Source organism: Helianthus annuus, chromosome 11 (genome assembly GCF_002127325.2).
Source record: "Helianthus annuus cultivar XRQ/B chromosome 11, HanXRQr2.0-SUNRISE, whole genome shotgun sequence".
Taxonomy (NCBI): domain Eukaryota; kingdom Viridiplantae; phylum Streptophyta; class Magnoliopsida; order Asterales; family Asteraceae; genus Helianthus; species Helianthus annuus.
The window spans coordinates 173218862-173245719 of record NC_035443.2 but is presented as its reverse complement, the minus strand read 5'-3'; the positions used below and the strand labels follow the sequence as shown (position 1 = coordinate 173245719).

Here is a 26858-nt window from a genome sequence, read left to right as displayed (position 1 = left end):
AATTCATTTTCATTTTGGTATGTGATCGAGGAATTTTCCATTATGAAAAAATAAAATATTCAACTATCCGTAAGAAAACAGTCAATAAGTCGATTGATAATATTTTTTTCTTAATTTGTGTATAAATTTCTTGATTCACTATTTCCTTAGTGAATATTCTAGTTCTTTTATGAGGAAAAATAGTGACGTGTGAAAATGAAAATTACTTACTTGGAATTCCAATGCTTTCTTTAGTTGTAAGACCACCTCACTTGCTGTTGGCCTCTTCTCTCTTTCATCACTTAAGCACTGATACGCGATCGTTTGGAAAGTAGTCAATGACTTTGGCACGATTTTATCATTTATACCCTCAAACACCAACTCGTCAAGTTTCCTTTCTTTATAACATTGTTTAACCAAAATGACAAGAGCGTTTTGTTCATCCTCATTGTAGGCCAATCTTCCACACATCATCTCAAATAATACCACGCCAAGTGCATATACATCGGATTCCCTTGTTAAGAAACCCCTTTCAATGTACAGCGGGTCGCAATACCCAGGTGTGCCGGCAACATTATCAATCACAAAGTCAATTTCGTTATTTAATGGAGTTATCATTGACAACCCGAAATCTGTAATTTTGGCTTTCCAATCATCATTTAGTAGAATGTTGGCAGATTTTACATCCCTATGTATCACAGGATAACCACCTCCATGAAGGAAATCCAACCCAGTTGCAATATCGATACCGATCTTAAGTCGTTTCGTCCATGTTATGCTAGCATCTCCCAAATGCCTATCCAGACTTCCATTAGAGGCATACTCATAAACTAAGATTTTCTCGCCATTTTCGTCACAGTAGCCTACAAGCCCAATGATATTCTCATGCTTATACTCAAAAAGAACTTCAACTTCAATCAGAAATTCTCTTTCTCCTTGCCCGAACTGTCTATCAAGCCGCTTTACAGCAATGGGGGTAGGTCCATTAGCGCGTATAATTTCTCCTCCATAAACCTTTCCGAATCCTCCTTTCCCTATTATATTTTTATCACTGAAGCCTTGTGTGGCGTTTAGTATCTCTTCAAGTGATATTCGGCGGTTGTCCTTGTAGGTTTCCTGTTAATCACTAGATAATCAATCTGGGGACTATTTAAAAGCAAATGGAATTCTTATCTATAATTTCATTAAATTCGTTTGACACTTAAAGAATCAAACTAAAATGAATGCATTGGTAAATAATAGAGAGTGTATATATTTCTATGAATTTTAGACAACTTATAGACGACAAATTGATAATAAGACAAAAAAATTCTGGCTTTTGTAGATGTTAATATTCACGGTCTTAGTAAATTGTGAGTTAAAGGTATTAATGTACATTTCAAGATGACATTGCATAAGAGTCCTGAGTTACCTGAAACTTTAATGCTTTCACAAGTTCCTTGATGACGACTTTCATTGTAGGACGCTCGGCTTGCTTTTCAGCCAAACATCTGTGCCCGATTAATAAAAAGGTATTCAAAGAATCTTGATTTGGCCCTTTACTTAGTGTAAAAGTATTCTCTTCCTTTAAATTAGGATCTATCATTTCCGTTATTGTTCCCTTCTTAACATGTTGTTGCACAATGGGTGCAAGACCCTTTTCATTTTCGTTGGTGTATACTGAATCATAAGCCAGTTTCCCGGTTAGGACCTCAAACAAAACCACCCCAAAAGAGTAAACATCCGACTCCTTTTTCAAATTACCCGTTCTCTCATATTCTGGATCCCAATACACTCTTGTGCCTACAACATTGTTTGTTATGATAGTGCTCTTAGTATGATTTATAGGGTGGAATCTTGAGAGTCCGAAGTCAGCAATCTTCGCTTCCCAGTTCTCGCTTAACAGGATATTGGCACTTTTAATGTCACGGTGGATTATCTTTTGTTTGTTATCCATGGTGGTGTGGATGTAATCCAATCCACGTGCAATATCAATGCATATTTTTATTCATTGCACCCAAGTAAGATTAGTCATCTTTCCTTTTGTTCCCAAATAATCATCAAGGCTTCCATTAGAAACAAACTCATAGATTAGGATCATATGAGGATGTTCATGACAGAAACCAAGAAGTGAGACTATGTTTGCATGCTTACAACTACTAAGTGTTTCAATTTCTGCAATGAATCCTTGTTCTCCTTGCGCGTCTTCTCTATCGATAATATATTTTATAGCTACAGTGCTGCGTCTCCTAGGCATTTCTGATTCCCTATTGCCTTTTGTTGCATAGATATCAAAATGTTCAAGTTCTGCTTTGTACACCCTACCATACCCGCCTTTCCCAATGATATATTTTTCAGCAAAATTCTCTGTCGCTGACTTTATAGCATCAAATCCAATCCTCAAGTGGTCTAAATTTTTGCCCTGCAATATTATGTCCAAAATCTTCAAGTGTCAAATGAAAGGTAGAGTTTATATCCTATAAATGCTAGGAGCAAAGGACCAAATTTAGAAACAAATAAAATATAAAGTGTAAATTGTAAATTCTTGGGGAATTTTCAGAAAACCGGATAATCAGAGAGGCGTGTAATCACTCTCAGATCAAATTATTTCGGTGGTTCACCCGAATAATTTAATCAATACAACTCTGATTTTCGAGAAAGTTGAACAATTGTATGTGTGTATGGAATTCGTTTGAACCAGGAAATTGTGATAAAAAAACTGTCTACGAATTTTGGGGGTTGGGGATGATTAACTGCCAAATGGCAGCTCGACCCCAGCTAGGGGCTCTACCCCTTGGACCCTGCCAGGGGCTGCCGCCCCTTGGACCTGCGCCCAGGGACGTTGCCCCCGTAGAGTACGGGCTCCGTCCGTACACTTCGAATTATGATAACTCAAACAAGCGTGCACTCCCACACCTCCTAACTTGCTTGATGTGTATTATTATTCGCTTTGATCACCACGTCAATCCCGATTACACTAAAATATCTAACATAAATGGGAATAATAAAAATAGAGGAAAGTGAATATAGTGTTGTTACTTAGAAGCAAAACCTATCAAAACCACATCCATTTGATTAAATGCAATATAAATCACTTTTCATCTCTTTATAGTTTCCCACACTGCAATCCAAACCTACACCAAATATCTTATCGTTTTTGTACCATCGTGATACCCTATTCAATCCATTTCTTTTAGAGTATCTTCTCTTAGCAATCCCTGTAATGGGCATACTTTCTGATAGACATGCATTCAATGCAACCCCCAATGTTGCCGAAGTAGATGACGCTTTCATGCTCCTTTTGGTTGATTTTTCAATTTCATAAATTGTGTACATATTTAATATACTTTCTGCTAGTACTCCCTAAAACTGACTCCTCTGGTAAGGTGTTATGCTTCTGAACTTCTAATGCCAGAAACAAAATTTTATTTTGTTATACATGATGAACACAAAAGATTTAAAGAAAAAGAATTAAGAATGTATTGGAGATGTGTATTGTTTCATTATTTGGATTTCTATATGTTGATTCATGCTGCCTTGGTTGTCATATTTTGAAAAAAAAAAACCTAAATTAAAGGTTCATTCTAATTTAAGTAACAAAGATGCATATCAAGGGAAACAATTGTAAAAAGTATAGAGATTAAAAATCATTTTATTTGAATTTAATCAAAATGACGTAATTTTGATTGGTTTTGCATATAAGTTGGATGCCTAACAGCACCATATTCACTTTTCCCTTTCTTAATCTTGATTTCTGAAAACATAATCTCTTCACATCCTATAAGTATTAAGGTTTATTATGTAATTAGTAAATAGTTAGTTTATTAAAGTTAGATTAGTGATAGAAGTGCGGCGACTAGATGCGACAAAAAGAAAGTTAGTAACCTACATGTTTTTGGATCGACACATCCAAGGGACGTATCCCTTCACTGATCGACGGCAGGAAACAAGAACACAGGGACGCAACCTTTCATCTTCAATTGAGAGCCACAAGATCAAAAGACGCAACCATTCGCGAAGAGACACGTCTATTGGTTCGCACCTCTTCAGTTAGTATAAATAGGGTTAGATTTCTATTGTAAAATTATCTCTTATCATTCACTTGTACATACATTCACGATTTGTATTCAGAAATCAAGGTTAGTTTGTGTTTATTCGTTCATTGTTATATTCATTGTTCGTTAAGAAGATTCTGGGCAACAGTGGTATCAGAGCCTAGGGCTCAAATTCGTTTCGGAAAACAATCATCAGGCGGGTGGTTGAATTCCCCTAACAATTCTGATCACGCAGGAGGCGTCGATTAGGTTGTTTTTTGTTAAGTTTTAACATCAATCGCATCAAGCGGGTACGATTGTTGTTCGTTCGTTAATCGTTCATCAAGAGGGTGTTCGATTTTTTATCTGATCATCACTGAGGGTGTTTAGATTCTGAGTTTTTTGTTAATTCAAATCACGGCAAGAGGCTACGATTCGGCTTAAGAAGACGGAAGCAAATCTGAGAAGTTTGTATTCCGGTGTAAGGTTTGAAGAAGCAATCGCAAATCTGAGAAGTTTGGGTTGTTAAAGACACAAAATCTGAGAAGTTTTGTGATATCAAAGCATCAAGAGGGTGTTCGGTTGAGAAGGTTAGTCGCAAATCAAGCGGGTTTGGGGCTGATTTTTTGGTTTGTGTTTAGAGAGTCGCGAATCAAGAAGGAAGAAAAAAAACGCAGCCAAGAGGGTTGTTAAGAAAAGTCAGAAAACCGTGCGGTGAATCACGATAAGAGAAGTCGGTCGGTTCGCAAATTCCAGGTTCTACGTTCTATTTTTTTTCTGGAATTTATATAAGGTTTAGAAATTGGTTTGATTCCACGTTAGAAAGTTACTGTGAATTTTTTGGAATCATAGACTTCGGTTTTAGGAGAAAACCAAAGTTTAGAAAGTGAAAATTGTTGGAAAAGAAATTATGGCGGATTCAGGAGGAGCCTCTCCGTCAAACGCGGTAGTAATTAAAGAGGGTAGTTCGTTTTCCCAGTTTCAGTGTCCTATCTTAAAGTCTACAAACTATACGGTATGGGCAATCCGTATAAAAACCATTTTGAGGGCAAACGGTTTATGGGAAATGATAGAACCAAAAGAAAATACGCAAGCGGATGAAAAGAAGGATATGATGGCGACTGCTTATTTATTTCAAGCACTACCGGAAGATATGATAATACAAGTTGCAAGTTGCAAGAGTGCAAAAGAAATTTGGGATGCATTAAAGACTAGACACGTCGGTGCAGATCGAGTGCAAAAGGCACGTCTTCAAACGCTCAAAACAGAGTTTGAGATGTTAAAGATGAAGGAGGAAGACACTATCGATTCGTTCACTGCAAGACTAAATAGCATTCTCACGAGGGCAAGTGGTCTTGGATCAACTTTTGATCAACCAACTTTAGTACGGAAACTTCTGAGTTCTGTACCAAAAAGGTTCGTTCAAATTGTTGCAACCATTGAACAATTCGCTGATTTAGAAACAACGACGCTAGACGAGACAATTGGAAGGTTGAAAGCCTATGAAGAAAGGACCGGTTTGGTGGATGAAAATCCGGTATATAATCAAGAGAAACTTATTTATACGCGACGCGACAAGAACTATGGTCGTGGAAGGCGTTTTGGGAAGAATGGACAAGGAAGGTACAACTCATCGCAAGACAAATGGCGTGATGGAAAGTTCAAACAACAAAAAGAAGAAGATGATGAAGATTCATCACATGATGCTTACAAGAATAGAAGCAACCAAAGGAAATTCGGGAAGGATTTAAGCAAGATAAAATGCTACAATTGCCAAAAGTTTAGTCATTATGCCTCAGATTGTCCTGAATCAAATCAAAGAGGAGAAGAAACAAATCTGGTACAGGAAGACGAGGAACCAACTCTCCTAATGGCAATTAAAGAAGGCTGCAATGATCTACTACAACAAGCTTATGATAAAATGGAGAAGCGCATGATGGCAAGCAAGACATGGAGAAAGATCAAGGTGCAACTTAAGGATGTTCGAGATTAGGGGGTGAATGAAAACATAATCTCTTCACATCCTATAAGTATTAGGGTTTATTATGTAATTAGTTAATAGTTAGTTTATTAAAGTTAGATTAGTGATAGAAGTGCGGGGACTAGATGAGACAAAAAGAAAGTTAGTAACCTACATGTTTTTGGATCGACACATCCAAGGGACGTATCCCTTCACTGATCGACGACAGGAAACAAGAACACAGGGACGCAACCTTTCATCTTCAATTGAGAGCCACAAGATCAAAAGACGCAACCATTCGCGAAGAGACACGTCTATTGGTTCGCACCTCTTCAGTTAGTATAAATAGGGTTAGATTTCTATTGTAAAATTATCTCTTATCATTCACTTGTACATACATTCACGATTTGTATTCAGAAATCAAGGTTAGTTTGTGTTTATTCGTTCATTGTTATATTCAATGTTCGTTAAGAAGATTCTGGGCAACAATTTCTATGTCTGTTCTTCCAGATCTATAGGTTTGATTCAAGTTGTATATGTATTCTTAAATCTAAACAAGAGATATTCAGATTAAGTTGATAATTTTAGGCACATTATTGTCTCTTTCAGTATCCCGTTTCCTCTCTCATATTTTAGAAGTTGTTCACATGAACTTTTCTTTATCATAACTACCTAAAGAAAAAGAATTTAATTACCTTCCAGTAGTCGGATGATGTACCTTCAACCGCAAGTGTTGAATGTTCCTTTAGTGCCAACTGCAACAATAGGAAATGAATTAACATGTGTTATTATGACAATCATAGTTATTAAAGGTGAAAGGAGCACTCAAGGAGTTTGGGCACCGCCTAGGGCCTAGGCGAAAGGCGCAAAAAAGCGTGGGCCTGAAAAAAAAAACGCACTTATATAAAAAAAAAATTAAAATATATTTCTTCGTTCATAAGAGTTCCTAACTCTCGCTAGAAGATTGGTTATGTTATGGAAAATAACACTTTCTTCAAATACCAATATATTACAATACCATAATCTTCAACATAAAGTACCAAAATCATCTCAAATACCAAAATACTCCAAAACCAAAACGTTCAAACTTGAAAACAAAAAGTTCAATTAATATTATACTTATTAATTATTTGATACATTTATATTTGTTATAGATAATTATTAATTTAAATTGAATATATACGTTTATCTCTAACTATATCAATTAATATTATATTATATTTTGTGTATAAAAATTAATATGTAATATTATTATTAAAAGAGAGGAGGCACCAGAGAGTGACACGTGTACAAAAAGATTTTTGTTTATTAGTATAGGAAGATATATAATCTATATATATTCTAAAGTTTAGTTATATGTTCTATTTTAAAACCAAAATTTATGGTTGTTTTAAATGAGGTCATTTACATATATCCCCCTCCTAAGATCATTTATTACATATATACCCAACCCATAAAATCAATTACATATTTCCCCCTTTTAAACCATACATATTACATATTTACCCATTTTATTAAAATCACTCCTATTGAATTACTATTTTACTCTTAATGAACTTATTACAAGATTATTACATTTTCCCCTTTCTAATAACATTACTTACATATTTTATGATTTAATGTGTAATATAATTGTTTACAAATAAGATATTAACCTAATGATATGAATTCATTTTTTTATAAGCCCTGCCTATTTTTTTATAAGCTTCTGTCTCTGTTATGTGAAAATTGAAAGTTTTGCTTATATATAATACCTCATAGCTCTTAAGCATTATTTTTTTTAAAGAAAACAATCATGCGACCATGGTTTAAAAATTTACTTTTGCTGTAAAACAGTTTTTTCAATATTATTTTGAATGTTTAAAACATGACAATTATATGTCTGAAATAGCATTACACAAAAAAATGGAAATTTAGCTCCTGCTTCAAAACAATTAAAATGTTGATGATCGAACTAAGATTTAGGCTAAAGAAAAATTGATTACGACTTGAAAAAAACAAACGTATATTGTATAACAATATGTTTTTTTATATAAGATATTTTAGATAATCAATATTTTAACGTAAATTGTTTGTGTAGTTAACTAAAATTTAAATGTATAATGGGTCGGTTGTAAAAAATATGTAAACTTAAACTTAACCAGTAACTAGATATGTAAAAAGGTCACTTGTTTTTTTAAAATGGGTATGACCGTTTTTTTTTCAAAGAAATATTTTAAAGATTTTATCACAACATATAGAGTATTGACTTGATTGATTTTGAAGTTAAGAGATAAGAAATTAAGAAAAAGGGTAAAAGAGTAATTTCATAAAGAAAGGGGGAAATATGTAATTGATTTTAAAGATTGGACAAATATGTAATAAGGGCTTTTAATAAGGGGATATATGTAAAAATTCCTTTTAAATGCACCAGCCTATAAGAATCCTATTAATTTCATTTAATTTACTTAATAATCACAAGTTACATTACTTTAATCATTTGGGTCAAAAACAATTCCAGTTTAATAATCACAAATTACATTACTTTAATCATTTGTGTCAAAAATAATTCCACAAAAATAATTCCACAAACCCTGGATCATCTGATAATAACAATAAGAAGAAAGCTCCGGCCGCACACAAATCTCCGATATTCGACTGCGATTGCTTCGATTATTACACGAACTACTGGTTCCGGTGGGACACGTCTGTTAACCGAGAGCTAATTCATTAAGTAATTGAAGCTATTGAAGAAAACTTTACCAGTAGTGAACAGGTTAACTGTCGCGGCCGTAAACCTAACCAGAAGAAAGAGAAGGCGAGTCATCGGAGGTTCGCCGGAAAAGCTTTAAATCCTCCGCCAGAGGTTTCGGTTTCGCCTCATTAGTTTCGCCTCCGTACGACATCTCATTAGTTGCATCGTTTTGGTTTTGATTTTTCCCAGGAATTGTTTTGTTTCGATCTAAGTTTTTTGAGTTCGTTTCGGTAAGAACTTTTACGTTTTTTGTTCCGTTTTCAGTTTTTTTTAGTTTTGTGTAAATTTAGTTTCCTTTCCGGTTAGATTCGCTTTATTTGTTTTTTGTTCAGGTTCGGTTTTCATTTCAGCAACATTATTTGTCTCGGCTTATTTGTTTCGGTAAAATTATTCAGTTTGTATAGGTTCATTTCGGTCTGGTTTGTTTTTTGGTTCGTTTAGGTTTGGTTTCAGTTTCCTTGGTTTTCGCTTTTAGTTGGGTTCCATTTTTTATTTAGTCCCCGGTTCGCTTTCTATTGGCTCAAAACTATTTATGCGGATCAAGTTAAAAACATATATTCACATACACACACACGCACGTGGTTAAGGTACGTTGCATAATCTATACATCTTACTTTAAACAGAAGTAGGTGCAACCCGTAAACGAATTGGAGGTTCAATGTTATGTTCGTTTATTTTCGTTCATTTATGTTCGATGATTGACTTTCGTTTATGTCTGTCCTCTGTCTTATTTGCGTTTGTTTGTAACCATTCTTTATTTTCATTTGAATGTTCGTTTAAATTTATACATTACTAATATTCATTTGAAATAGTTTTCATATTATCAAACCATTTGTTTACTTTTAAAAATTTGGATGTAATGATACTGGTAGAATATTGACTTCCACCATGCTGGTAAAATTAACACAGTTTTACAACCCACCAACCCGATTACTACTCGCCTGCCTATTTAAATAAATGGGTTAAATAAGTAATGAACCGCATTCAGGTTACATGAATTTAAGCGTGACGGAGTTAGACTTGCATGGAGTTTTCCTACATATTTTGATAGGTCTGTTTGAATTTGCATATAAAAAATAATTATATTGAATATGATTTATTTCAACTTCAACTTTCAGTAAACAATTTCTAAGTTTAGCTATATCTTATATTTAAAATCAAAATTTATGGTTGCTTTAAATGCATTACAATTAACTTTAATGAAATAGTACCAGCCTTTATGACCATGTTTAATCAATGAGCCTCTTCCTTTTCTCCATATATTAATGTTTAAGTTAGGGTTTATAGACTTTTCATAACAATTCACCTTAAAGGATTGATTGGTTATTAGATAACTAATACTTAATATTATAATTAACTTTAATGAAATAGTACGAGCCTTTATGACCATGTTTAATCAATGCGGCTCTTCCTTTTCTCCATATATTAATTGAAATAGCTCTAGCACGGGATTTCTGGACTCTGAGATACACTACCAGTTTAGCAAATGGTAGTCTTGAGGTAAGTTTATTGTACCATTGACGATTCACCATTATCTTTAGAAATTTACTTCTGATGTATATGTTGCTTCTTTAAATAACTGAGAAATAGAGGCGAAACGAGTTGGTTAACGGGTATTAAAACAACATCACATGACTATAAGCACAATGGCAATTGTCACAAATAGAGGACTACATTGTACCTATGCGCCAACTAAAAATAAAATTTAATTAAATGGACTAAACAACTACATTAAGTTTGAGACCAGGGTAAAAATCTAAAACGTCATTTTTGTTTATTTTTTACTTTTATAACCAGATGTGTTGCAGGCATCTAAAAATGTTACCCTTGAGTCGGTACACAAGATTGGCAAGCTGGAGTGACATACGTGTCCAGATAACACTTTTTAAGTCCTGCATACCCTATTTATTAAGTATTGGGTTAATTGTAATAAATTTTAGTAAATAAATATATAGATTATATAACTAAACACTTGAAGAACTGTTAGGATTTGTTAATTTTGTTGGTTTATAAACTGCTTTCTGATCTATAAAAGGTAACAAAACCTGCAATTTGACTTTTAAATGTTAAAACTAAATTTATATGTGTATGTGTATGTAGTATAATATGTATATATATTAATATATATATGTATAACATCTATTTTACACCATTTAAAACACAATGAAAAAGAAAAAATAAAAAAATTTGAAAACTGTGACGTCTTTTGAAGAGGATTGAGAAACCACACGTCCATAGATTTGAAGTTTTGTGATACCACATGTGGTGGGGCGCAAACCTCTCTCAAAGCGTCTTAAAAACGTGGGGGAACACTGTACCCTCGGGTGTTTTGGGCCTTTTTTGACTGGTGGTGCTACCACAAAACGCCGAATGAGGAGTGGACTTTGGTCAAAATAACCATGGTCAAACGGCTAACTTTAAAAAAACCCGGTTTTTGTTTTAAAAATCTATACTATATTCGCACTTTCGTACCGTGTCACGCACTATCTATATCGGTCGTCGTTCCAGAAAAAAACAATAACTATTATGCATGTCGTGCATCGCACGGGTATTCCCCCTAGTATAATATAATATATCAGCGCTAATAAGTAATATGCCTACAAATACTGCAGAATATTAGAAATTTACAAATTAAAAATCTGCACAATAAATATAGCTGGGAAGTAGGTGCCAACTGAATGTGCTTCGCTCAGAAAAGTCGCCTAGGCGCCAAAACGTGTGCTTTTCATAACTATGATAATGAATGATAATAATTTATAAATGTATATGTTATTACAACAAAAAGAGAGAAAGGGATAAAATTGGCCTTACAGAGTCTTCATGTGCCAGTTGAAGTTTCAATGCTTGGTCAAGTGCAAAGACCAGTTGATCTATATTGGGGCGTTGTGACGGTTGATCCTTCAAGCAGCAATATGCTGCTTCTGAGAACTTTTTTAACGAGCCCTGGTCCATTTGCTTATGTAGATCTTGATGGATAACATCATTGAGATTTCCATTTTCATAATGGGATTTGGCTGTTTTAGCAAATAACCACCAATCTCTGTCGTCTGAGTGTACTTTCCTCCCAGTGAGGACTTCAAATAAAACCACACCCAAGGAGTACACATCCGACTTGTGGTTCACAGTTGCAGACTCTAGATATGCTGGGTCAATATACCCAGGAGTGCCACATGGTTGGTCGAAGAGAAGATCATATCTTTTAGCTGCAGGTTGCATCATGGATAGCGCAAAATCAGATAGTTTTGCTTCCCAATTGTCACCTAATAAGATATTAGAGCTTTTGACGTCACGATGTATGACGCTAAAACTGCGTTGCTTGTCATAGTGAATGTAACTGAGTGCACGAGCGATACCAAGACAGATGTGCAATCTTTGAGTCCAAGTGAGTGTAACTGGGTCACTTAGGTATTGCTCAAGACTTCCCTTGGCCTCGTAATTGTATATGATGATCTTCTCATTATCCTCATCACAAAACCCAACAATAGAGACCACATTTTGATGCTTCAGACTAGCCAACATCATAATCTCTGTCTGAAACTCTGGGGTTGCATACCCAAGCTTACGATTTAACCTCCGCGCAGCAATATCAATCAAATTTCCGGAACTCAAGAGTTGTCCTTTGTAGACGTTTCCAAATTCACCTTTCACGATGATATTTTCATGGGCAAAATTGTTGGTAGCGGTTTGTATGTCAATGAGGGGAAGTTTTAGGTGATTAAACTTATCGTCAAAGGAAGACATGATGATGATCGATCTGTGTTCACCAAGTCAACAGGGGATAGAAAGAAACGAATCTGAAGGAAGGAAGGGGATACCAACTTAATAATACACTTGGGTCAGTGGGAAATTGCTCTAAGATTCATATTATCGTCTAAGATTCAAATTAATAATACAATTTCCTCCATATTTACAAAATATAAATTAGGAACATTTACAAAATATGAATTAGGAACATTGCTCTACATTGTCCTAATCTATCTATTAGGAGTTTTTCAAAAAAGTTTTTGTGTTTTTCATTTCTTACCCAAACATTTTTATCTTTTGCATTTAACCCCTTTGACTTTTTTTATTTTTAACTCAAAATTTTTCATCTTTTACAATTTAACCCCAACACTTTTCATGTTTAGCAAGTTTTTCATTTTACGTTTAGTTCTAAATTTTGTGAGTCAACACGCCATAACGTGCGTGTGAGATTCAACCATTTTTCGTCTGTTTTTCCCGTTTGACAGACCAGTCATAACGCTTATATTTTTCTTCGTTTAACAAGTTCGTTGCAATGTGCGGGTCCTAGATCGAGTTAGTTATTATCTTCAACGTTTAATGTTTATGACTAATTTCTTCCCATTAACATGTCGCAACGGGCGGGCGTGGTTCAACGATTTTACGTATGTTTTTGTTCGTTGTTATTTTCTTACTTTTTTTATTTTATTTTTACGAGTTGTTTTAATGTTGGTAATCGTTGTTAGTGGTGTGGCATTATTGCTACTGGTCACGATTTTTAGAACGTATTTATACTGTTAAGTTATTACTAGTAATTTGTTTCGAGTTTATCACTATACCCATTTACTTAAGAAAAACTAATTTTTTTACGTGCATATTTTTGTGTACGTGTCAGTATAAATTCGATTTGCTCTACATTTCGATGTAAACTTTTCCTGGAAACGATTTAGGTTAAATATAATACATTTTCATTTAACAAGAAAACCATTTTTTCGTGCACGTTTTTATGTACGCTTCGGTATAAACTCAAGTTGGTGTATGTTCCGACATAAACTTTTTTTGGGGAACGAGTCAGGTCAAATATAATATGTTTTCGTGATTATTTTATGATGTTATTTAAATTTTGTTTCGATCGGAGTAGAGTCAAATTGTGGTTTTTTTCCCTTTTTTAAATGCTCTAATTAATCTCTTTTAAGTATATGTGTCAACTTTTCCGTTATACATGTTACATTTTCTGTGTATGACTAGGGTCACATGTAATACGTTATGATTGTATTGTACAAATTTGATTTACTTTATATTTTGATCCAATCACAGTGTTTATATAGGTTAAATTGAGCTCAATCGATTACTTCTAAACGTGTGTTTTTATATGGTTATCGCATCACATAATGTTTGGACTAATTCATTTGATGTTTGTGATGTAGCTGCGTCGCAACGCGAGCGGGTCTTATTGCTAGTAATAGACAATTAGAAACACCCCGCCAAGCACCATAGCCTTACAACACGTACTAAAAATGACATTGTTTGATTGTTAACTGACTCACCAGTACAAAGTTTGTTTGCCATTGTGCCATCTTTTTTTCATTTTGTTCTAAAAGTTTGATAAAGGTGGGGAAGAGTGGAAGACACTTTCTTTGTGAGCCGTTACAATAGTGGGTCGGGTCAAGTTGACCCATAAAGACTGTGCCTTCTTTTCAATTTCTTGCTCCTAATGGGTCACTTCAAGTAATCTTTTTAGTAAGGATCAAGTTGGTTTATGAAGACACTTATTATTATTATTATTATTATTATTATTATTATTATTATTATTATTATTATTTTTTTTTTTTTTTTTTTTTTTTTTTTTTGTTATTCTTATATCTAAACAAGAGATATTCAGATTAAGTTGCTCTAAGATTCATATTATCGTCTAAGAAAATTGTGATGTATTATAGTATATAGTTTTTTATTATTTAACTTTGCAAAATTGGATTTAAATAATCTCAGCTTTTTCAATTTGGCCAATAATAATCCCAACTCAGTTATTGGGCGATAATAATTCGAACTGGTCCACTTTTGGCCCATAATAGCTTGCGTTAAATATAACTTAACGGAGTTAAGTTTTTTCCGAATTAAAAACTAATGTTTTAAGGTTTTTGATTAGAACGAGGATACGAATTGATTGATGTAAAATTTACCTCGAAATACTGCCCCAAACGACGAAAACGGTGCTTCAATTCAGGTGTTTAAACTTCTAATTAACAAAAATCAAGCCGTTTGAAGCATCATTTCGAGGTAAGTTTTACGTATCCTCGTTCTGATCAAAATCCATTAAACATCAGTTGGTAATTCGGAAAAAACCTTAACTCCGTTAAGCTATTTTTAACGGCGGACTATTATCCGCCAAAAGTGGACCAGGTCGGATTATTATCGGCCAATAAACGAGTTGAGATTATTATCGGCCAAATTGAGAAAACTGAGATTATTTAAATCCAACTTGCCTTTCACTTTTAATTTAATTTTATATTAATTTTAAATTAACTAGGTTTTTAACAATCCTCGCGTTGCGGCGAACTTCTTTTGCTATTTAGTTTGTGTTTACATGTGTTTTGAAATCACTATGAGTTTGTTGCGTACGTAACCGCTAACAAGAATAAAAAGAAAATATAGAAAAAAAAAAACACTAAAAGATAAACCCGTATCGTTCCAACACTACATAGAACAACAAAACGCTCCATCACTTTCAAATGCGGATAATACTCTAAATAAGTCAAGCCTCTAGCATGTGAAAGAAGCTGGAAACACCCCTGCTAAGCCAACGTCGAGGTGTTGTTACTCATGTCGACAACAAATGATTGTATTCTTTTTCATATCTGAGTGTCATGATCTTCTATCGATTGTCTTGTTGTCTGTTTCCTAAAGGGTCTACATATTCACACACCTTATTCCCTATTTTCACACCCTTCTAGACGCCTCGTATAGCCCTATACGAGGCGTATAGGTTTGCTTTTCCCGACTAGCTTCTGCACCTCGTACAACGTCACATCAGTCACATCATACGCGGAGTCTAGCCCTGTACGAGGGGTCAATACGAGGGTACTTAGACGCCTCGTATAGGTCTATATGAGGCGTCTTGGGCTGACCGAATTGACTATGATGAGACTATGCCCGACATGTTTTGAATATAATACGGAAACAATATAACCCCCTGAATATAATACGGAAACAATATTTGAAAGAGATAAAATTTTAATCGAAAGAATAATATTTAAAAAAGTAAAATGTTAAAAACAATATAATATTTAATCGATATAATATATTTAAAGAGCCGATTTTTAAAATAGTTGATTTAAAAAAAAACAAAAACTTTTTATAGTGTAAAAAACAAAAAAAAAAAAACAAAACTTTTTTTAAAACCAAAAAAGGACGATTTTTAAAATAGTTGATTTTTAAAAAACAAAAACTTTTTATAGTGTAGAAAAGAAAAAAAAAACTTTTTTTAAAAACAAAAAAATTTTCAATAAAAAAACACATCTTCCAAACTATCCAAAAAACCATACCAAAACCCACCAAAACACCCCTCATTTCAGCAAAAAAAAAAAAAAACCAAGCATAGACGCCTCGTATAGGGCTATACCCTTCGTATAGGGTTCCTTAAACATCGTGCCTGACACCCTCTGAGACCCCCTCGAATTCAGTGCATATACGCCTCGTATAGAGCTATACGAGGCGTCTAGGGCACAAAAAGTGTGAAATTAGACGGAGAAGGTGTCCGGATAGTCTGGGCCTTCCTAAAAGTCGTGTTTGATTTAAGTCCAAGTGTTAAAATCTTGTGTTTTTCTTTTTAGTACGTAATTTGTTTTAAGAGTCACAGTGATTCATGTGTTGATTTTTGAAGACAATGTACTTGTATTTGAAAATCTGATATTATGTAACTATTAAAAACTTTTATCTTTTATAATCATATCTACAAATAATATTATATTTATATTTTGTTTGGATCATACTCGTTTCAATTTGAGATTGTTTGGGAAAAAAAATAATTGCTAGAAGCTTCAACGAAATAGAAACCGTAGATGTTAAATGTTACTTATGCGAACACCATATTGTATGATAATGAAATTGAAAACTAATACACATGGTTGCATGTTATACGAACCAATTATAATTGATTTATACAGATGATTGTAGCTAGTTTAAACACATTGTTAAAGATTGAACAACCAATACATACCATTGTAACTAGGTTAAACACACCATTATAATCAACAATATATAAATGTTTAAACGAAAACGTGTTATTAAAATATAGCATAGTATACTCAAAGTAAATAGTATAGTTAAGTATATAAAACTTTTTTAGGTTCAAAAGAATTAACCGAACTAAATTTATCAAAATAATAATAACGATTTCCTGAACAGTTTTCCCCAATAGATGCTTCGGTACTAAGATTTGTGACAAAAATAAAAAAGAACCAGATGAGATGGGGATGAAAGAAGTTGAATGATCAACACACGTGTGCTCGTATGTTGAAAAGAAACACTGCTACGTAACACTATTAATCCACTAATAGCTGTTTTGATCTGAGATGGTTGTGATTGTGAAAATAGCCGTTTTGATCTGAGAGGGTGGTTGTGGTTATGGGATGTTGGTGGGTGGTGAAAGAAAGAGAAGAACATTTTTGTTGATAAGATTTTCTGCCTGCCTGATGGTTAATGATAATCTCATCAACACTTGGTTGAGGGTTTGGTAACGAGGCCATCACCTCCCAAAGGTCCAACGAGCCCTCACCACCACAACATGGACCAATGAATAGTTGCCAGGAGATGCGTGGCACTATTCATTCTGTTTCTCTAATAACATATAATGATAATAATAATATTAATAATAATAATAATAATAAGAGAAAAATGCTCGGATAGTCCCTGTTGTTTGCCTATTTTTCACCTTTAGTCCTTAACTTTCTAAAATTACACCTATACTCCCCAAGTTTTTGAATTTCGTTACCGGATAGTCACTGGCGTGGATAGAGGTTAGTTTTTGGTGTTAGGTGAGTGTAAAATGACAAAAATACCCTTACTGTTAAATGAATAACTAAAAAGTTAAGAAAAATATAATTAATCTTTTACAATTTATATGGGACCCACCACCCACTCTATCCACTTCATCTTCCCCACTCCACGTCACCACCACCACCACCATCTTCGCCTTCAACCACCACCACCATCTACCCTAGTTCTTGCAGGTAAACACCATATCCTTCTATATTATTATTGGCATACAAAATAAAAATATTTAGGTTTTAAATTAAAACTTGAATAGAAAAGAAGCAATATTACCTGGCCAATAAAACAAACAAATACTGGACAGTTAAAGGACCATTTGGTTGTTGGGTATGGTGACGGAGATGAAGACGGCGACGGGACGAAGACGGAGGGGGCGGGATGGGGTGACGGAGAGGACGCCGGAGAGAGAAAAAGGGGGCCCACCATTTGGATCGTCCTCAACGTCAATATTCCGACGTTGAAGACGGGGACGGAGCTGAGACGGAGGGGGGCGGGATGGGGTGACGCCGGCACCGGTCGGAGACGGGGTGGACGACGCCACCATACCGAGCAGCCTTATCAAAGTAGTGAATCCCTTCGTAATTCCATTCCACTTTTGGAATCGAATTCTCCACACTTTCCACCACTTTCTCAATGCCTGCCTAAACCATAAACACAACAGATATTTCAAATAATAATAATGATAAAAGTCAGCTTAAAATTATGTGCCACAGAGATGAATACGGTGAGGGGAGGGGGGTGGTGGTTGAAGGTGGAGATGGAGATGGTGGTGGTGGTGTGGAGTGGGGAAGATGAAGTGGGTAGAGTGGTTGTGAATCCCACATAAATTTTAAAATATTAATTATATTTCTTTTAGTTTTTTAGTTATTCATTTGACAGTAAGGGTATTTTTGTCATTTCACACGAATCTAACACCAAAAACTAACCTCCATCCACGCCAGGGACTATCCGGTAACGAAATTCAATAACTTTGGGACTATAGGCAATGTTGCAAAAATCGGCCTAGGCGGCCGATTAATCGGCGTCTAGGCGCTAGTCGGTGGGTTACTGCCTAAATTTAAGCTAGTCGGTCAAAAAATCGGTTATGGTCAAAATCGGTCAAAGTCGGACAAAATCGGTAAAAATCGGACTAATCGGGCCCATGTTTTTTGACCCAAAAAACCTAATTTTAAAAACCTGGCCCATGGTTTAAAACCCAAATTTTAGTTATAAACCTATTTTAACATTTAAGTTTAGGTATTTTAACATTTAACCCCCTCTATCTTTCACTAGCTTACATATGGTTCCTAAACTTTTAAATTTATTAATAAAAAGTATAAAGTTATCTCCTAAACTTGTAAATTTATTAACAAAAAGTATAAAGTTATATATATAGGGGTCCGCTAAAATGAGAACTACCTCGAGTTGTAAGAACCGTGAGAACTACACCGTACGGGTCGAGGTGGACCAAATTTTTTTTTCATAAACGTAGATGCGTGTATTATAAACACATTTGAAAAAAAAAATCAAAAATAAAATGTCGTTTGTGTAGTTTTGAGCACCACAAGTTTGTGTTTACGGGTACCGTAAATCCTACCGGAAAATTTACGGTACCCGTAAACATACACTTGTGGTGCTCAAAAACTTTTTTTTTTGAATTTTTTTTACAAATGTGTTTATAATACACGCATCTACGTTTGTGAAAAAAAAATTTGGTCCACCTCGCGCCCGTACGGTGTAGTTCTCACAGTTCTTACAACTCGAGGTGGTTCTCATTTTAGCGGTCCCCTATATATATATATATTGAGAGAGAGAGAGAGAGAAAGTATAATGTACTTCACGTCTTAACGTACATTAACGTACTTCACGAAATATATAACATGCGTAATTATTTTTTTGACCAAAATAACGTGCGTGATTTTAGATCCCATGCGTGATTATACCCCTGATCAAACGGTTACCATTATCTCCTACGTGAAGTATGATAAGCCGTGAAGTATGTTAAACTCTCTCTCTCTCTCTCTCTCTCTCTTTCTCTCTCTCTTTCTCTCTCTCTCTATATATATATATATGTATATATATATGTAAAATTATACTTAAAAATTCCAATCCGATTAATCCCTATTAATCCCGATTAATCCCTAGGCGGTACCTCACCGCCCGACTAGCGCCTAGCGCCTTCTACAACATTTGTAATTTTAGAAAGTTAGGGACTAAAAGTGAAAAATTAGCAAACCACAGGGACTATCCGTGCATTTTTCTCTAATAATAATTACAATAATACTAAAAATAATAATAATAATAATAATAATAATAATAATAGTAATAATAATATTAATAATAATAATAATAATAATAATAATAATAATAATAATAATAATAATAATAATAATAATAATAATAATAATAATAATAATAATAATAATAATAATCATCATCATCAAGACGACGACGACGACTATAACTGAATTAACCGAGACTTGGCCAACTTAACTGAAACGCAATTAAATGATTGTTAGGCGGTGACCGACTAGTAGAAAATTATGTTTTATAAACAATTCTTAGTACACTTTTTTGTTAGAATTTACTGGTCATTATTTTACAAAATTAGCCAACTTGGGCTTATTACTTGTGTATTTAACTAATGATATTTTTTTTTCCATTTGGGTGATCGAACTCTCTAAATATTTTAATTAGTGTTGTAAAAATTAACCTACCTGCTACATGTGAAATATATTATAAATAACTGTTAGTGGACATCATTTTTATTTGATTAGCCATTATGGTCACTAGTTTATAAAAATACGCAACTTGCATATTGAATATAACCATTCATCGTCATTATTTACGTTATTTATTAAATTATAATCTTCTCTCTATTTATGATCGTTGACAAAAAACAAACAAAAAAAAAAAAAAAAAAAGCTAAAACATGACATATGGGCAATGAAGGAATTAAATTTGAATTCAAATAAAAAAATAGGTGACGTATTTAAGGTTAATTGACCTGTCTATGATTACCTTAAACATAACATAACGTATACCTGAAAACTTTAAACCACGCATGGGTGTTAAGGCATGTGAACTCGTAAAATTTAGATAAACGTAAATTATAGAATAAAATAACTAAGTTGACTTAAGACTCATGCATTGTGACGGGGACATTAAACTACAAAAAAAATAAACATAAAAATGTTGAACCTCATATGCCTGTTGCAGCATGTTAAGTCACATAATTTAGACCGAACCGTAATTCATTATCCGGGAAAAAAAGAATAACTAAGTCGAAACGATAAAAAATCCAAGTAAAAAACTAAAAATTTCTTGTAACTCAAACAACAACAATAATAATTAAAGTAAGTATAATAAGATATGCATCTAGATTTGTTATTCTTCTCTAAACTTAGTAAAATTCACATGTTTAGTAAATTCAGAGGCGGACTTAGAGTGTTACTAGGGGTAGCACGGGCTACCTCTCAACCCCGTCTTCGTAGTGTAAAAATACCCATTAACTCCCTTTCCGTAGTGTAAAAATATCTCTCAACTCCGTTTCCGTTATATAAAGAATACCCCTGAGCTTAAAAAAGTAGTTAGAACATCCCTAACTTTTTGAGCTAGTTCCATCACGTTAGTAATATAATATAATTATAAGAGAGAGAGAGAGATAGGGGTTGGTGGAGTGGTATGGTACCTAGTCATCTACAACCAACTAAAACATTCAAAATTGAATAGTAATTGTGTGAGTAAAACTAAAAGTGTAAATTAATACAGGGATAATGTACAGCTTAATCTATATTTTCTATAAAAGAAGAAATTCAAGTGACATAAGAAAAGCTGATGTGTCAGCAGGATATGGTGTCCAACAATGCTTTTTATATCTCATTATTACATCATAAAGCCTAATATTAAAGACTTTAAAATTCAAAGTTGGCCCGCATAAAACCACTGCCTTGTGTATTTTCAAAATTTAAAGGTCTGGCCCACATTCTAACCACAAAGTAAGCAACCACTGCCCATCTACGAGAAAGTAGCAGCTGGTTCCTTTGGCAAATGTATACTTAGCAGCAGCAGATGTTGTTATCTTCCGTAATACTTTTAGATCAGCGGATGTTTAATGCTAATTACCGAGAAATTCAAATATAAATATGCATGGGAATAAGTAATTAGCAATTAATGCATGTCACTCAGATTCAAACTCCTGTCAATCATCCTTCTTATATAAGGCTTTTCTTCTCATTTCCCTCTTCATGTTTCATCACGCTTTCATCTTCTCTGATTTTGAAATTTGAAATCTAATCACAACCCGAATTCCGAATTAGAAGCATGTTAATATCAGTTGACAGTAATAATCTTAGTTTTGTTAACGATTTGAATCATGCTAAGGATATGTGGAACATGAAGGCGAGAATTATACGAAAATGGAATCAGAGTTACAAAATGGAGATCATCTTCATTGATGAGAAGGTAATTTATATCTCTGCTTTTCCGTTTTATTTTAGAAAATGTAGTGTTGTATGCTAAAAACATAATTTCTTTAAATGTTCTTCAGGGTGCTAAGATTCAAGGAGGTATTAAGAGTCATCTGATACCTGTTTTTGATGGGCAGCTGCAAGAAGATGCTGTTGTCATTCTTTCGAAGTTTGGTGTTGGTGAGAATAAAGATTTATATAAAGTAGTAGCGCAGCCTTATAAAATCAACTTTTATAGATGCACAACTGTTACTCGTGTGAGAGATTGGCAAGGTGTTGAGTATGGTTTCAATTTCAGAGCTTATGAAGATATTCTTCAAGGAGAGGCGTTAAACGCTTTGAGTGTTGGTAATGTATATTTTTGTAATCATGTCTTGCTTGTATAATATTTGAGAGTTTTACTTATATTCTTGTATAATATAATGTGATCATGTAGATGTTGCTGGATCTGTGATTTCTTGTGGAGATCTTGAAATCTTTGATCGACCTCCAAAGGAGACTAAGAAGTTGAATTTCGATATTGAAGATTTGGAGTAAGTTGTTGTTTATATGTTCAGTCATGTAGTGATCAAAAGCTCTATATTTAATGTTAATAAATAAGATGAAGAATGTTTGTATTTAATGTGGGATCATGTAATGGTAATAAATGAGGTTTATATTGTTTGTATGTAATGCTGAATCATGGTAATAAATGAGGTCTACAGTTTATTCTTAGTGAATAAAGTACTGAAATTGAAACCATTTGCTACTTAAAAAAATGTTATAGTTTTCCTGATTTATTTTCTGTTTTTATTCATTCAATGTTGTTTTGATATGAGTATTCTTTTCATGTAGTGGTAAGGTTTTGCGGGTTATTGTATGGAATGATTATGCGCTGCAGATTAAGGACTTCATTTCTAAAGTCCCACCTCATGAGCATGTGATGGCCGTTGTACAACATGTAAAGTGTAAGGAATGGAAAGGTATTTTTTTGTTACTTTCTGCAAATCATAACTATATTGTTTATTTCTGGCAATATAAAGACAGGTATACATTAAATATCTATATACTTTTCCGTGTAGGTGAATATACAGTTCAAAGTGACATGTTTGCAACACAAATTTTTCTGAGTCAAGAAATTCATGAAGTTGATGAGCTAAGGAGGAGGTAATTGTTAATATAATTTCTATTATATATAGATGGTAAAGTCAAATACTTGGTTTCGTGTCATTTGTATACTAATTCTAATCATTTGTGGTATTCAAAAGGCATATATTGAAGTTTGGACAAGGGAGTAGTTATACTTCTCAGACGATACTATCGTCTCAGAGTATTTTTCCATTACATAAAGAATATGTAACTGAAGGTGTGAAGAAACATGTTGATGAGATTAGCGAGATAGAAGAGGTTTCACTTCTTTGTATATAGTTTGGTTATTTTTTTGGTTTGTCACCTGCGTGTTTTTACATGAAGTGTGTTGTGTTTTTACAGGAAATGTCTTGTGTTGTGGTTGCGACAATTAAGATTGTGCAAGAAGAGTATGGTTGGTTTTATGCTGCTTGTCGTAAGTGTTTCAAGAAGGTGATGGGTAAAAGTGAATATTTGCATAATGTTGAGAATGTTTCAGATGATATTCTTCGATTGCCTGCGACTTCTTTGGTTTGCATCAGATGTCATACTGAATGTACATCGATCACCACAAAGTAAGCAATGATGATTAATTAGAGTTATATTTATATAAGTAACATTCTAAGACTCATATTTGAATATAGTTTTGCAGTTTACTTAGTTAGTTGTGTATATTTCAGGTTCAAGGTGCAAGTGCGGGTGCATGATGAGAGTGGTAGTGTTTCTTTTGTTATGTTTGATAGAGATGTTCAGAAGCTTCTTGGATTAGTGGCGAGTGACATAAAAGAGAGGCAGGTTAAGGCCAATGATACTGGATTCCTTCATGAGATATTTCGATTGGTTGATAAGAAGGCTGCTTTTAAGATTGATGTTTCAGAGTTCAATCTTAAAAATGACTATCGTGTTTATACTGTGCAAAAAACAACTGAGGATCCAGTAATAATTGCTGAGTTGGTTGGTAGAGATGGTAATGGTGATGAAAATTCTGATGAGGTAGCATATAAAATTACTCTTTCAATCTATTTATTTTTCTTTTGAGTTTTAAACACTGAATTTTGTACTTTTTTATATGATATCATATATTATGATCCTTTAGGATACTCAAGAGGTAGCTGACGTTAAAGACGTTAACCTTTCAGACTCTTCTCAGGTGTCTGGTGAACGAACTTCAAGGGTGAGTATTTATTATTAAAGTATGTTTAGTATGTTTAAAAATAGTTCATTATTTTTTTAAATGAGATCAATAGTTGTTTTGTGATCTGTTGGAAGGATGTTGTCTCTGTTACGGCCGACTCTTCAGTCGTTGAAGTTGAAAAGGATTCTGTATCAAGTCCGAATGAAAAGCGGATGGCTCAAGATGCTGATGTTACCAACGTTGGTGAGCTATCCACTAATGTGAGAAGAACCCGGAAGAAGCTGACTAAGGTTAACTATTAGATGCTTATGAAAAAACAATTGTTATGAGAGATAAGTAGAAACCACTTATTTTTGAAGAATCCTTGTGGTTTTTATTTATGTCTGTTAACTGTTGTTTTAACAAACTGTGGTTAAAAGTTTTGTTTGTAATGGCTACAATGATGAATATGTTATGAAACAAGTAAGGTTAACCTTTATTATACATGTTTGGTGATATTGATGGACTAGATAAGTAGTAGGGCTGTATATTATTGTAAGATTGATGAATGAAAATTTAATCAATTGTTTAGTCGGAAAACTGTTGGTGTCTGAGATACATTAACATCTATTAGAGGCTAAGCACTGTTATAGTGTGCTAACATCTGTTAACCCCTAAGCAGTGTTAAATATCTGTTAAAGGTTAAGCACTGTTATAGGGTGATTCAACAGACTATATGAGCTGTTGATCATCATCCGTTAAACATCTTATATTATAAATCTTTTGTTCAATTGTGTAATATCTGTTGGTGCATAGCAGAACTTAAGTTCATCATACATTTTGCTTCATCAGCAGAGGGTATAGCGTGCTATAACGTGCAAACATCTATTAACACTTAAGCACTGTTAAAGATCTGTTAAAGGCTAAGCACTGTTATAGCGTGTATTAACAGACCTTATGAGTTGTTGATCATCATCTGTTAAAGATCTTATATTATAGATCTTTTGTTGAATTGTCTAATATCTGTTGGTGCACAACAGAACTTAGGTTCATTATACATTTTGCTTCATCAGCAGAGCTTCTCTTTAGCAGACTTTTGCTTCAGCAGTCTTTGTGTTAACATACCTTTCGGTTCATCAACATAGTTTGTTTGCCTCATGTGATGAGGTTGTTTCGTTTAAGTAACAGACTTTTCTTTTAACAGTGGTTGTCTTCAACAGATGTTTTGGTTTGCAAAGTTTAGCGAAACAGATGTTGAGTTTGTCCCTTTGGTAGGAGCAGTTTTTAAAACACTGTTATTTGTAATTCCAATTTATATACTAGTTTATTAATTTTGAGTGTTATATTTCTTTTTGTTGAGTGACCGGGAAATGTAATTGAAAATAGGAATGTTTAGATGCAAAATATAGTAATTTTTACTTAAAAAAATATAAAAAGGTAAAACCACAGTTTTGAATGTATATACTAAGAGTACATAACTTCATTCCTAAGTTAGTTTCCAAACAAGAAATTTGTCCATCAAACATGTCAACTAAAACATAAATTATAAAAGGCTGAAAAGGTGTTCAAAGATCATGTCAACAAACTTCAAAGTGTATTTTATCTCCTCTTACACTTTTTTCTTCGATTATCTCAAACCTCAGCTTTTTCCCCACAGATATTCCTGTTTCATCCATGATACGCTGCCAGTCTGTATGCATCACTAGATGGTTGTTGTCGTCAGGTGTTCTAGGATCTCTCCTAACAACCAGCTGTACCAAAAACTTCACATGACCAGATGACAGCACAGCTTTACGGTAATCATTTAGCTGGTGTTCTCGAACAAAGTTCCCCGGTATTGCCTGTAAAGGAAAATTTTTTCTTTAGTTATTCATTCAAAATAGCATATACTTTAAGTAATAACAGATAGATCGAAGATTATAAGTAAAATCAACTATATTAAAAGTGGATATGTAAATACCAAGCTGTGTGTCTGTAAAACATGGTATTCAAACTGTTTTTTATAATGTGGACGCCTTTTGCGGTGTTGGTGATTGGTACAGCTGCAGTGATGTTTTGTCTCTCCGTGAAGTGCAATCCCATCTTTTTTAAAAACCTTCACAGTAAAGTTAAAGTCGTCTTCAGGAGTACTTCCCATCCATGGAAACAGCAGTTGGCAGCTTTCCTCAATATCATTTTCGAAGCAAAAAGTTGTCCATCCTGGTCCTATAAAACCAGCAGCTAATCCCTTTTTGTTTTCAGGAAAGAAAACATAATGGACATCAACTTTACTACTCTGCTTTGGTCCATGTACTTTGCCAACCAAGTTATCAATTTTTAATCTCCTTTGCGACAACAGCTTCAGGAAATCGTGTGGTAAATGCTATAATTTTCATAAATTTTAGAAATGTCATATTAGATTTTATATAGTATACAAAATATAAATTAGAAGTTTTGGTAACAGTTCAAAATATACACGGGCAATATATAAAAATAAGTAGGAATTTTTAACCTGCTTGTAGTATGTTTCTTCTTCAGCCTGTATCAAGCATCCATGAACATAATCTCTGTTCGATCCATCTTTTCTAATTTCCAATCCCTCACTGTCTAAAACATTTATCTCAAATTTTGCTTGTTTCAATTTTTTTTAAACACAACTTGTCTATGTTGTTATTTCTATAAGTTTCAACGAACCGGGTCCATTCTGGCCCGTTTATCCTCTTACTTTTATGACCGATGCTCTGTACTGCAATCT

The 26858-nt window shown here is 33.8% G+C and overlaps 4 protein-coding genes across 4 annotated transcripts; 1 reads left to right on the top strand and 3 right to left on the bottom strand.

Annotated features, from left to right (window-relative positions):
* Window positions 1–424: 424 nt before the first annotated feature.
* LOC118484183 (probable serine/threonine-protein kinase PBL28) lies at window positions 425–1915 on the bottom strand. Its single transcript, XM_035980167.1, has 3 exons — window positions 1391–1915; window positions 484–1095; window positions 425–439 (listed from the first exon to the last, which is right to left on the bottom strand). Exons 1-3 carry the CDS (start codon window positions 1913–1915, stop codon window positions 425–427), a joined length of 1152 nt encoding a protein of 383 aa, XP_035836060.1.
* Window positions 1916–1966: 51 nt separating this feature from the next.
* LOC110888839 (probable serine/threonine-protein kinase PBL20) lies at window positions 1967–3294 on the bottom strand. The gene is made up of 2 exons (XM_022136342.1): window positions 3133–3294; window positions 1967–2380 (listed from the first exon to the last, which is right to left on the bottom strand). Exons 1-2 carry the CDS (start codon window positions 3292–3294, stop codon window positions 1967–1969), a joined length of 576 nt encoding a protein of 191 aa, XP_021992034.1.
* Window positions 3295–6496: 3202 nt separating this feature from the next.
* Window positions 6497–12541, bottom strand: LOC110891170 (putative receptor-like protein kinase At5g39000). Its single transcript, XM_022138842.2, has 3 exons — window positions 11498–12541; window positions 6648–6707; window positions 6497–6502 (listed from the first exon to the last, which is right to left on the bottom strand). Exons 1-3 carry the CDS (start codon window positions 12425–12427, stop codon window positions 6497–6499), a joined length of 996 nt encoding a protein of 331 aa, XP_021994534.2. The 5' UTR covers window positions 12428–12541.
* A 9216-nt stretch (window positions 12542–21757) lies between these two features.
* Window positions 21758–24628, top strand: LOC110888838. The gene is made up of 10 exons (XM_035980166.1): window positions 21758–21898; window positions 21984–22251; window positions 22340–22436; window positions 22738–22865; window positions 22965–23049; window positions 23151–23289; window positions 23374–23585; window positions 23691–24003; window positions 24107–24184; window positions 24280–24628. The coding sequence occupies exons 1-10, from the start codon at window positions 21758–21760 to the stop codon at window positions 24445–24447; spliced, it is 1629 nt and encodes a 542-aa protein (XP_035836059.1). The 3' UTR covers window positions 24448–24628.
* Window positions 24629–26858: the final 2230 nt, after the last annotated feature.